Below are 12,826 nucleotides of genomic sequence, written 5' to 3' on the forward strand. Positions count from 1 at the left end.
TTAAAATGCCAAGAGCAAAAGACAAAGAGAGAATATTAAAAGCAGCAAGAGAAAAACAGTTAATTACCTACAAGGGAGCACCCATATGATTGTCAGCTGATTTCTCAACAGAAACTATGCAGGCCAGACAGGAGTGGCAAGAAATATTCAAAGTGATGAATAGCAAGAACCTACAACTAAGATTACTCTACCCAGCCAACTTATCATTCAGAATTGAAGGTCAGATAAAGAGCTTCACAGATAAGAAAAAGCTAAAGGAGTTCATCACCACCAAACCAGTATTATATGAAATGCTGAAAGGTATTCTTTAAGAAGAGGAAGAAGAAGAAAAAGGTAAAGATAAAAATTATGAACAACAAATACATATCTATCAACAAGTGAACCTAAAAATCAAGTGAATTAAAAATCTGATGAACAGAATAAACTGGTGAATATAATAGAATCAGGGGCATAGAAAGGGAGTGGACTGATAATTCTCAGGGGGAAAGGGGTATGGGGGTGCAGGAAGAGACTGGACAAAAATCGTACACTTATCGATGAGGACAGTGTGGGGGAGGTAAGGGCAAAGTGTGGGGTGGGAACCAGGTGGAGGGGAGCTATGGAGGAAAAAAGAAGAAACAATTGTAATAATCTGAACAATAAAGATTTATTAAATTAAAAATAATAAAAACTTTAAATGTAAATGGATTAAGTGACCCAATCAAAAGACATAGGGTAACGGATTGGATAAGAAAATACGACCCATATAGCTGCTGTCTACAAGAAACCCATCTCAGAAAAAAAAGACGCACACAGACTGAGAGTGAAGGAATGGAAAAAGGTTTTTCAGGCGAATGGAAATGAAAAAAAAGCTGGGCTAGCAATACTTATATCTGACAAATTAGATCTCAAAGTGAAGGACATAACAAGAGATAAGGAAGGCCACTTCATAATACTAAAGGGAGCAATCCAACAAGAAGAAATAACTCTGGTAAACATATATGCACCCAATATAGGAGCACCCAAATACATTAAAAAAACTCCTGGAGGATATCAAAGGAGAGATTGACAGCAATACAATCATAGTAGGAGACTTTAATACCCCACTATCACCATTGGACAAATCCTCTAAACAAAAAATCAGCAAAGAAACATCAATCCTAAATGATTCACTAGACCAGATGGAATTAATTGACATCTTCAGAACATTTCACCCCAAAGCCACAGAATATACATTCTTCTCAAGTGCATAATGGGTCATTTTCAAAGATAGACTATCTTCTGGGACATAGGCAAAGTCTCTTAAATTCAAGAAGATAGAAATCATATCAAGCATCTTCTCAGATCACAGTGGCATAAAACTGGAAATCAACTACAAAAACAATCCAAGAAAATCAAACACATGGAGACTAAACAGCATGCTATTAAACAATGCCTGGGTTACCAGAGAGATCAAGGAAGAAATAAAAAACATCATGGCAACAAATGACAATGAAAACACAACAATCCAAAATCTATGGGACACAGCGAAAGCAGTCTTGAGCGGAAAGTTCATAGCTATACAAGCCTACTGCAAAAAGCAAGAAACAATGGTAATAAATTACCTAACCCTACATCTCAAAGGGTTAGAAAGAGAGCAACAAGAAAAGCCCAGTGTAAGCAGAAGGAAGGAAATAATAAAGATCAGAGTGGAGATAAATGACATTGAGAACAAAAAAACAATACAAAAGATCAACAAAACCAAGAGCTGGTTCTTTGAAAGGATAAACAACATTGATGAACCTCTAGCCAGGCTCACCAAGAAGCAAAGAGAGAGGACCCAAATAAACAAAATCAGAAATGAAAGAGGTGAAATAACAACAGACCCCACTGAAATACAAAGGATTGTTAAAAAATACTATGAACAACTCTATTCCAACAAACTGGACAACCTGGAGGAAATGGACATATTCATAGAAAAATATAAGCTGCCAAAACTCAATCAGGAAGAATCTAAACATCTCAATAGGTCAATAACTATGGAAGAAATTGAAGCAGTCATCTAAAAGCTTCCAGCAAACAAAAGCCCGGGACCAGACAGCTTCACAGGGGAGTTTTACCAAACATTCAAGGAAGAACTAAAACCTATCCTCCTAGGACTATTCAAAAAAATTCAAGAGGAAGGAACACTTCCAAGCTCCTTCTATGAAGCCAGCATCACCCTAATATCAAAACCAGATAAAGACAACACAATGAAAGAGAATTACAGACCAATATCCCTCATGAACATAGATGCCAAAATCCTCAACAAAATTCTAGCAAATCAGATCCAGCACTACATCAGAAATATCATACACCATGACCAAGTAGGATTTATCTCAAGAATGCGAGGATGGTACAAAATCCGCAAATCAATAAACGTGATACATCACGTAAACAAATTGAGAGATAAAAATCACATAGTCATATCAATTGATGCCGAAAAAGCATTTGACAAAATCCAACACCCTTTCTGGATAAAAACTCTCAACAAGGTGGGAATAGAAGGATCATATCTCAACATAATGAAAGCTATATATGATAAACACACAGCTAACATCATACTCAATGGGAAAAAACTAAAACCATTTCCCCTAAGAACAGGAACAAGACAGGGATGCCCACTCTCACCACTCCTGTTCGACATAGTACTGGAAGCATTAGCCATTGCAATTAGACAAGAAGAAGAAATAAAAGGCATCCAAATTGGAAAAGAAGAAGTAAAGCTGTCCTTATTTGCAGATGACATGATATTGTACATAAAAAAACCAAAAGACTCCATAAAAAAAACTAATAGACTTAATAAATGAATTCGGCAATGTAGCAGGATACAAAATTAATGCCAAGAAATCTATGGCATTTCTATACACCAATAGTGAACTTACAGAAAGAGAGACTAAAAAAGCAATCCTATTTACCATCGCACCAAAAAAATTAAGATACCTAGGAATAAACTTAAGTAAGGAGGTAAAAGACCTATACGCAGAAAACTACACGACACTGAAAAAAGAGATAGAGAAAGACGTAAACAGATGGAAGAACATACCATGTTTATGGATTGGGAGAATCAACATCATTAAAATGTCCATACTACCCAAAGCAATCTATAGATTCAATACACTCCCCATTAAAATACCAACAGCATATTTCACAGACCTAGAAAGAACTCTCCAAAAAATTCATCTGGAATTAAAAAAGACCCCGAAAAGCCACAGCAATCCAGAGAAAGAAGAACAAAGTAGGTGGGATCTCAATTCCAGATTTCAAGCTGTATTACAAAGCCACTGTTCTCAAAACTGCCTGGTACTGGCATAAGAACAGACATATAGATCAATGGAATAGAATAGAGAACCCAGAAATCGACCCAAATCACTATGCTCAATTAATATTTGACAAAGGAGGCATGAACATACAATGGAGTCAAGACAGTCTCTTCAATAAATGGCATTGGGAAAATTGGACAGATACATGCCAAAAAATGAAACTAGACCACCAACTTACACCATACACAAAAATAAACTCAAAATGGATCAGGGACTTAAACATACAACAAGAAACCATAAAAATACTAGAGGAATCCACAGCCAGAAAAATCTCTGACATATGCCGAAGCAATTTCTTCACTGATACTGCTCCTAGGGCAATGGAAACTAAAGAGAAAATTAACAAATGGGACTACATCAAAATAAGAAGCTTTTGCACAGCAAAGGAAACCATCAATAAAACAACAAGAAAGCCCACTGCATGGGAGAACATATTCGCCAATGATATCAACGATAAGGGTTTAATCTCCAACATTTACAGGGAACTCATGCAGCTTAACAAGAAGAAGATAACCCAATCAAAAAATGGGCAACTGATCTAAATAGACACTTTTTGAAAGAAGAAAGAAGGAAGGCCAAGTGACATATGAAAACCTGCTCAAAGTCACTAATCATCAGAGAGATGCAAATCAAAACAACAATGCGGTACCATCTCATACCTGTCAAAATGGCTATTATCAACAAATCAACAAATGACAAGTGCTGGCGAGGATGAGGAGAAAAAGGAACCCTCGTGCACTGCTGGTGGGAATGCAGACTGGTGCAGCCACTGTGGAGAACAGTATGGAGTTTCCTCAAAAAACTCAAAATGGAACTCCCATTTGACCCAGTGATCCCACTTCTAGGAATATATCCCAAGAAACTAGAAACATGAATCAGAAAGGATATATGCACCCCTATGTTTACAGCAGCACAATTCACCATAGCTAAGATTTGGAAACAGCCTAAGTGCCCATCAGCAGATGAGTGGATTAAAAATCTCTGGTACATCTACACAATGGAATACTACGCTGCTATAAAAAAAAGGAGTTCTTACCATTTGCAACAACATGGATGGAGATGGAGAGCATTATGCTAAGTGAAATAAGCCAGGCAGAGAAAGATAAATATCACATGATCTCACTCATTTGTGGAATATAATGAACAACATAAACTGATGAACAAAAATAGATCCAGAGACAGAGAAATATCGATCAGAACGTCAAACCTCAGGGAAGGTAGGGGAGGGTGGGGGTAAAGGGGAGAGATCAACCAAAGGACTTATATGCATGCATGTAAGCCTAATCAATGGACACAGACAACAGGGGGGTGGGGGCATGAATGGGAGGTGGTGGGGGGCGGGGTAATGGGGGAATAAGGACACATATGTAATACCTTAATCAATAAAGAAATTTTAAAAAAAGAAGAAGAAGAAGATTTGGGGTTGTCTGACCCAAAGGGAACTCCTAGGGGAAGGCTGCTCTTTACAATGAGAAAACACTTTCACTCGACCACAGAGGACACATATGAATGTTTAAATTCTCAGCTGTTTAAACAACTGTGATAAATGGCTCTATCTCAGCCAGGAGGCAGTCCCAGTGCATTCTTGCAGAGAGATCCAAACGTGCCATCCAGTATTTTCATCAACAATTTAAGATGGAGTTGGAGAAACAGGCTTATCAGATTTGTGGATATTGCAAAGTTATAAGCTAATGTGATACAGAACAAGAGACAAGATATCCTAACAGGCTGTCTTGTTGTCTGGAAACAAGATAAGATATTCAGAGGATACAAGTCAAGTTTTGCAATTGTGCTTTTAAAATTTGCATAAATATTGGGTGGGAGTAATAACTTGGCACCAGCTCATGCGAAAAAACATTTGAGGATTTTCATTGTGTGCTTCAAGCGAGCCAGATGTGTGGATGGACTGTCAAGGAGGCGATGCCCATTCAGACTGGAGTAGGCGGGGGGGGGGGGGGCGGCCATACCCAGGTTCAGGGCAGTCGTTGTCCCACTGTCCTCTGTACTAGCCAAACGGCTCCATGAGCACAGTTGTCATTTCTGAGTGCCACATTTTAAACGTTATATTAGCAAACTAATATGTGTTCAAAAGAAGACAACCAGGATAGTAGCATAGAACCATGCTACTCTCTGATGAAGGCTTGAAGGAATTAGGGGTGGTCAGCCTGAAGAAGAGCAGCAAACACAAATTGCAAATGACTATCTACAGTTGGGAAGAGGACTGTAAGAGGAAAGAGGGAGGCTGCCAGTTTTGTGCAACCCATAAGACAGGCCTCAGAACAATGGGGGCAAGCTACAAGGAGCAGATTATACATCAATGTAATCAAGCATTGCCCAACAATCAAGGACAACCAGCAATATGACAGCCTTCATGAGCAACAAGAGCCCCTGACCTCTCTACATTTGAACAGAAGCTAGTGGTTACTCCAAAGATGGGTAGCAACGTAGTCAATGCCATCACTTTGGTAATCATGCTACTTATTCACTGGAAGATAATGGTAGAGCTGTTTAAGCAGATTTGGTCAATCTAACCTAGGGCCACTCTACTAGTGATTTGCTTCTATATTTTTCTCTTGTTAATTTTGCAACCTCCTTGGTTTTCAAAAAAGCTGGTCAAGAATCCAGTGGGGATGGTACAAAAACATTCAACTCTCTTCCCCAAACACAGTTAACTAACTATTATTAAATGATCAAATCTCAAGTGCAAAGAAAAAAAAAAATGTTTGTTGAGCAAAATACTGGCCCAATTGGGAGAAACTCCATCTGACATTCCATCATGGAAACATTATTTGCCAAATTAATTGATGAATGTTAGTCCAGGTCTTTAGCCTCTCTGTGTTTTGGGGAAACTCCCATAACTGTAGAGGAAAAGAATGTGGCCCGCTTCCCATTATGTGTTTTGTTTTCATTTACATCTGTGTATGTTTCCCAGTTTGGGGCCACCTGTCCTTGAACAGCTGGAAGCAGGCGGTATATTCAAGAGCCCTAAGCCAAAACACATTAATTCCTGATCCTTGGTATTGTCGGGGGTGGATGCTGGCCATGGGAATCATCCTTCCTCTGACTTTGCACAGCTGTATGTTCTAAATCACTGGAGGGAAAACTGTTTTGTATTAAAATGCATTTTTTTTTAGATCAGAAAGCTTGTCAATTCCTCATCCATGAATGTTCTCACAGGTTACAGGCCAGTGTCCGTGTAAATTAGGCTACAGTGGGAAACGCTGCAGTGAGTGCCAGGAAAATTATTATAGTGATCCACTCGGGCAATGCATTCGTAAGTATTGCTATTTCTAAAAACATGAGTACAGTCAACCTGGTTCTACCACGAGCATGCTATGAGCCAACTGACTTTCAAACTCCTTTATTTTCTAGAAAACTCAAAAAGTTTAATTTCAGTTTTGAAAATATTTTTGTAGCCCTATAAAAAAACAACACATTTTTCTTCTGTACTAAAACTTTAGGCTGCATTAAATATTAGCCTAGATTCAAACTTGTAGCCTATATTAACATTCCTCAAAGTCATTAAAATGGAACAGGCCTGTGAGATCATAACTGGTAGCCAATTTTCTGCTATTTGGAAGCATGTTGACAAAAGCAGCTACTCTGGAGTGAATTACAGGCTGGGGGACGGCTCCCAGGAAGCCAGCAGAGGCTTCCTCAACGTGGCTCTCATAACTCTGGGTCTACCACATAGTCACTTATTCATTTACTCTACAACATTCCTCGAGTGCCTACTGAGTACTCTAGGAAGTGAACATGTAAGACAAGGCCCTAACCTCATGGAGCTTATGTTCTAGTGCCTCTCCTGCCATGTCTCAGCATCGCAGGATTTAGAGATGTGCGTCCAATAGAACTTCCTGCAGAGATGGAAGTGTCTACGTCTGAGCCGTCCAGTGCAGGAGCCATTAGCCATGTGTAGCTGTTGAGCATTTGCAATGTGGCAAGTGAGAAAAACAATGGTTTATTTTATTGAATTTGTTTAATTCTCTCAATAGCCCGGTGTGGTCAGTAGCTACCATATTGGAAGGACAGATTTAATGTCTGGATTAGGTCCTAGGAGAAAGGATTTTTTGCATCTCTATTTAAAGTCAGCTTCCAAAAAGAAGTCAATCCAAAGCAATAACAGATGTGATGGGCTTATCATCGTGTCACCTCTACTTATATTGTACCTCTTTCCTCCTTTCCATTCTTTCATAAATGTGCTTTTGTGACCAAAAAACAAACAAACAAACAAACAAAAAACCTGCATTTTCTTGTCCCACTCAAATATATATTCTGAATGGTTTTCCCCAGTCCCACGCAGTTTTCTAAGTGGAATTACTACTTTAAAAACCAGGGAGAAATTTTGGTTCTTGGAAAATCTGTCTTCCAGAGTGCCTTTCCTTGTGTCCCTTTAACATTTCAATAATCTCATTTTATAAAAATGCTTTCATCTCTTATAGAGAAAACTTTGCAAATGGTCAGCTAAAGCCACAGACTCCACTAAAACTCCTGGAGAAGAATGGTTAGCTAGGGGGAACCTTGGCTTCCAGCTGGGGATGTGACTTAGTGCCACCCCTGGCCTCTGGACCAAAGCAAACCTGCCAGACAGATGTCTAGTTGAGGGGCCTAATATGTTAATCAGTTTTTATTTGTAATTGGCATTCCTTTATTCAAGCTGGCAAATGCATTTTTAAATCGCTTGTTCCTTGCAGTTAGTGCAATTACATAGGCTAGTGATTCCCCAGCCTTTTGGAAATTGAAGTAACTTCAGTAGCTCTTCCATCCTCCATCCTTAGGCTTAATAACAAAAATCTAGTTAACTAGAGTGCATGTAGCATAGGGTGGTGTGTGTTTTTATTAAGACAAATTAAATTTATTTTTCTCCCTTTTTTAAAATATCTTTTTTATTGATTTCAGAGAGGAAGGTGATATATATCAATGATGAGAGAGAATCATTGATAGGCTGCCTCCTGCATGCCCCACACTGGGGATCAAACCCACAATCCGGGGATGTGCCTAGACATGTGCCCTAATGGGGAATCAAACCGTGAGTTCCTGGTTCATAGGTCGACGTTCAACCACTAAGCCAATTTGGCCAGTCTAATTTTCTCCCTTTTTAAAAAGACCATTTTTAGAGCAATTTTAGGTTCACAGCAAAATTGAAAGGAAGGTATAGAGATTTCCCATATACTTTCTGCCCCCACAGATGCACAGCCTACCCCATGGTCAACATCCCCAAGAGAGTAGTTGTTATAATTGATGAACCTACATTGAAGCATTATAATCACCACAGTCCATAATTTACATTATGTCCCCTCTTGGCATTGTCCATTCTGTTCATTTAGACAAATGTATAATGACATGTATCCAACACTATAGTGTCATGCAGAGTATTTTCACTATCCTAAAATTCCCCCGTGCTCTGCCTATTCTGCCTACCCCCATCCCTAGCAACCATAAATCTTTTTATTGTCTCAACTAGAGGCCTAGTGCATGAAATTCATGCATGGGTAGGGTCCCTAGGCCTGGCCCATGATCAGGGCCAATCTGTGGGGCGACTCCGGGGTGATCAGGGCCCCCAATCACACCTGCCTTGGCCTGGCGCCACCCACTCACCTGCTCCACGATCCTGCCACAGTCCCGCTCTTGTCAGGGTCCATTGGGGCCAGCAGCACCTCCACTGCCGCCCACTGTCAGCACCGCATTGCCGATGCAGCCATGTTTTGTGCCACCCGCTGCTGGTCAGCGCACATCTAACTCCCGGTCAGTCGAACTCCCACACATGGGGATAATTTGCATATTAGCCTTTTATTATATAGGATAGTTTTGCCTTTTCTAGAATGTCCTATAGTTGGAATCATACAGCAATTAGTCTTTTCAAATTGGCTTATTTCAATTAGCATTTGTTTCATCCACATCTTTTCATGACTTGAAGCTCTTTCATGTTTAACACTGAATAATATTTTTATTGTGTAATTGTACCACAGTTTATTTATCCATTCACCTACTGAAGGACATCTTAGTTACCTTCAAGTTTTGGCAATTATGAATAAAGTTGCTATAAGCATTTGTGTGCAGATTTCTCTGTGGACATAAGTTTTCAACCCCTTTGAGTAAATACTAAGGAGTGATCCTCCACCCTTTTTTTGAGAATGGGAAGTTCTCCTTATGACATGGAAGATAGCATGAGTCAGCACACCCAGACTGGATTACACTGAGAAAAGGCGTGGTTATGGGAATTCTTAGAGAATCTTTGACATGCCTCAGTCACCCTTGTGGACACTAGCAGTAGTCACTAGTACACTGTCAACCATTAGATACATGTTACTCATTGAAATAGGTAAAGAACTCACACACACTTACACTCACAGTAAAAAAAAAACAAATTTTCCTATATAATAAAAGCCCAGTGACCGAAACGGCAGAACGACCAGAACAACCAGAGACCAGAACTACTGGCCCCTTGCCCAGACAGACCCCGCCCCCCAGCAGGGACCCCCACCCCAATCAGGGGCATGGCCACCCTGCAAACCCCTTGCAGCCCCTCGCCCAGGCCGGCCTTTCCCCCCAGCAGGGACACCTACCCCAATCCGGGCCCCCATCAGGGCAGGCCAGCTGGCCCCCACCCATGCACCAGGCCTCTATCCTATATAATAAAAGGGTAATATGCGAATTGACCCTAATGGTGAAATGACCAGAATGACCGCTGGACCAGTCACTATGCGGCACACTGACCACCTTTTGGTCTCTTTCCCTGGCCGGCAGGCTCTGATCGCCTGGTGGCAAATGGAGAACTGGGGTTGGGTGGTAGGGGATGTGGGCCAAGGCCCCCACCCCGCAGGTTGCCCATACTCAGAGGGCGACCCACGGTGGGGGCGGAGCCAGCGAGCGGGTGGGAACAGCCGACCTCTCGGTCCCTTTCCCTAGTTGTCAGGCACCGATCACCCAATGGCGAACGGGGAACCAGGGGTGGGTGGCAGCCGGGGAAGATGGCCCTAATAGCAGGCCAGGCCTAGGGACCATACTTGTGCACAAATTTTGTGCACTGGGCCTCTAGTTTCTACATAAAAACCATAAACTGATTCATTGGTGGAATGAAAAGAAGAATGCTGTATTTTAATGACCATTGCACAGATCTCTGAAATTATACTGGTTTTAAATGTTCACCTTAGAAACAGGAGTTGGGGAGCTTCTCAAAGTCTTTACTCTTGAGCTAGTTATAAGCAAAAGACCAGGTGATGATATCTCTGCTCCTTCTCTCTCTCTTTAGCATGTGACTGCAACAGGGAAGGTACCCAGAAGCCCATCTGTGACCGGGACACTGGCATGTGTCACTGCCGGGAAGGTGTCAGCGGCCAGCGGTGTGATCACTGTGCACGGGGTTACGGCCAGGAATTCCCTGCTTGTCTTCGGTGTCACTCATGCTTTGATCAATGGGACCACACCATTTCTTTCCTCTCCAGCGCAGTGCAAGGGTTAATTAGGCTGGCTGCTAACATGCAAGATAAAAGAGAGACCCTGCCTGTCTGTGAGGCTGACTTCAAAGGCCTTGGAAAGAATATGTCTGAAATAGAAAGGATTTTAAAACATCCTGTTTTCTCATCTGGGGAATTCTTAAAAGTCAAGGATTATCATGACTCTGTTCGGTAAGATTTGTGCTCAAGCAATAGATAGTGAAGTTCCTGATTTATCTTAACTTCTACTTTAATAGCCTTCAGTTTAAAAAATGTACTTAAATGTGTGTTAACACTAGAGAAATAGGATAATAAATCCAGTTAATAGACTGGTGATTATATTTGTCTCTTTTTTAAAAATAATTTTTATTTTTAAATTACAGTTGACATACAATATTAATTTAGTTTCAGGTGTACAACACAGTGATTAGACACTTATATAACTTATTAAGTGATCTACTACCCATTTGACACTATACATAGTAATTACAATATTATTGACTATTTTCCCTGTACTGTACTTTACATCCCCATGACAATTCTGTAACTACCAATTTGTACTTCTTAATCCCTTCACCTTTTTCACCCATAACCCTAACCCAGTGGTCGGCAAACTCATTAGTCAACAGAGCCAAATATCAACAGTACAACGATTGAAATTGCTTTTGAGAGCCAAATTTTTTAAAATTAGACTTCTTCTAATGCCACTTCTTCAAAATAGACTCGCTCAGGCCATGGTATTTTGTGGAAGAGCCACACCCAAGGGGCCAAAGAGCTGCATGTGGCTCGTGAGCCACAGTTTGCCGACCACTAGGCTATTGTAAATAATACTGCAATAAACATATGAATGCATATGTCTTTTCAATTTAGTGATTTGGATTTCTTCAGATAAATACCCAGGAGTGGAATTGCTGGGCCATTGGCTGTCTCTTGTTATAGCCTTTATTTTAAAGTCTATGTTGTCTGGTATAAATATTGCTACCCCAGCTTTTTTTCATTTCCATTTTCATGAAATATTCTTTTCTATACCTTTTCTTTCAGTTTGTGTGTGTATTTCAATCTGAAGTGAGTCTCTTGTAGACAACATAAGTAAGGGTCTTGTTTTGTTATCCATTCAGCCACGGTATGTCTTTAGATTGGAACATTTAATCCATTTACATTTAAACTAGTTATTGTCATTTTATTATTGATATTTTTTATCTTTTCTTTTTCTTCTTCTTAAAGAAAACCCTTTATTATTTTTTACTAGAGGCCTGGTGCACGAATTCATGCATGGGTGGGGTCCAGCCAGCCCACCCCAATCAGGGCCAATTGGGCAGGGCTGGCTGGAGCGAGGGGCCCCAGGCAGTTGATGGGCTGGGCCCACCCCTGGTTGAACTCCTGGTTGAAGGGACAATTTGCATATTACCCTTTTATTATATAAGACTAGAGACCCGTTGCACAAAATTCTTGCAAGAGTAGGCCTTCGCAGCCACAATTGCCTGGATCCCTCCCTTGCAGCCATGGCTGCAGCCCCAGCTTTATCCTGGAAGGATGTCCTGAAGGATGTCTGGTCTAATTAGCATATTGTGCTTTTATTATTATAGATTATTATAGATAATACTGTTTGGTGGTGATTAACTCCTTTAGCTTTTTTTTGTCTTGGAAGCTCTTTATATGTCCTTCAATTCTAAATTATAGCTTTGCTGGGTAAAGTAATCTTGGTTGGAGGTCCTTACTTTCCATTACTTCGAGTATTTCATGCCAGTCCCTTTTGGCCTACAAAATTTTTGTTGAAAAATCAGCTCACAGTCTGATGGGAGCTGTCTTGTAGGTAACGAACTGCTTCTCTCTTGCTGCTTTGTCTGTAACCTTTTGCATTTAATTATGATGTGTCTTGGTGTGGGCCTCTTTGGGTTCATCTTAGTTTGCAGCATCAGAGAAGAAGGTGATGGCAAATGAAAACACACAAGGTACACTCACCAACAAGGAACCTCCTTGTCACTTGTGATTATTAAAAGTTAAGACCATGTACAGAAGTAGCACTAAAAGGAGCCTTTCTGGAAGCAGACTTATTCTAAATGAAGAACT

General features: G+C 40.5%; 1 protein-coding gene across 1 annotated transcript in view; it reads left to right on the forward strand.

Annotated features, from left to right (window-relative positions):
- Positions 1-12,826, forward strand: part of LAMB4 (laminin subunit beta 4) — a gene marked incomplete at its 5' end in the record, with an annotated part of 107,783 nt that overhangs the window by 64,833 nt on the left and 30,124 nt on the right. The window contains 2 exons of the mRNA XM_080665206.1: positions 6,498-6,594; positions 10,573-10,948. Of these exons, the coding sequence (XP_080521332.1) occupies positions 6,498-6,594; positions 10,573-10,948 (473 nt within the window). The remainder of the gene's footprint in view (positions 1-6,497; positions 6,595-10,572; positions 10,949-12,826) is intronic.

The sequence above is a fragment of the Plecotus auritus genome, assembly GCF_963455305.1.
Source record: "Plecotus auritus genome assembly, chromosome: 4".
Lineage (NCBI taxonomy): Eukaryota > Metazoa > Chordata > Mammalia > Chiroptera > Vespertilionidae > Plecotus > Plecotus auritus.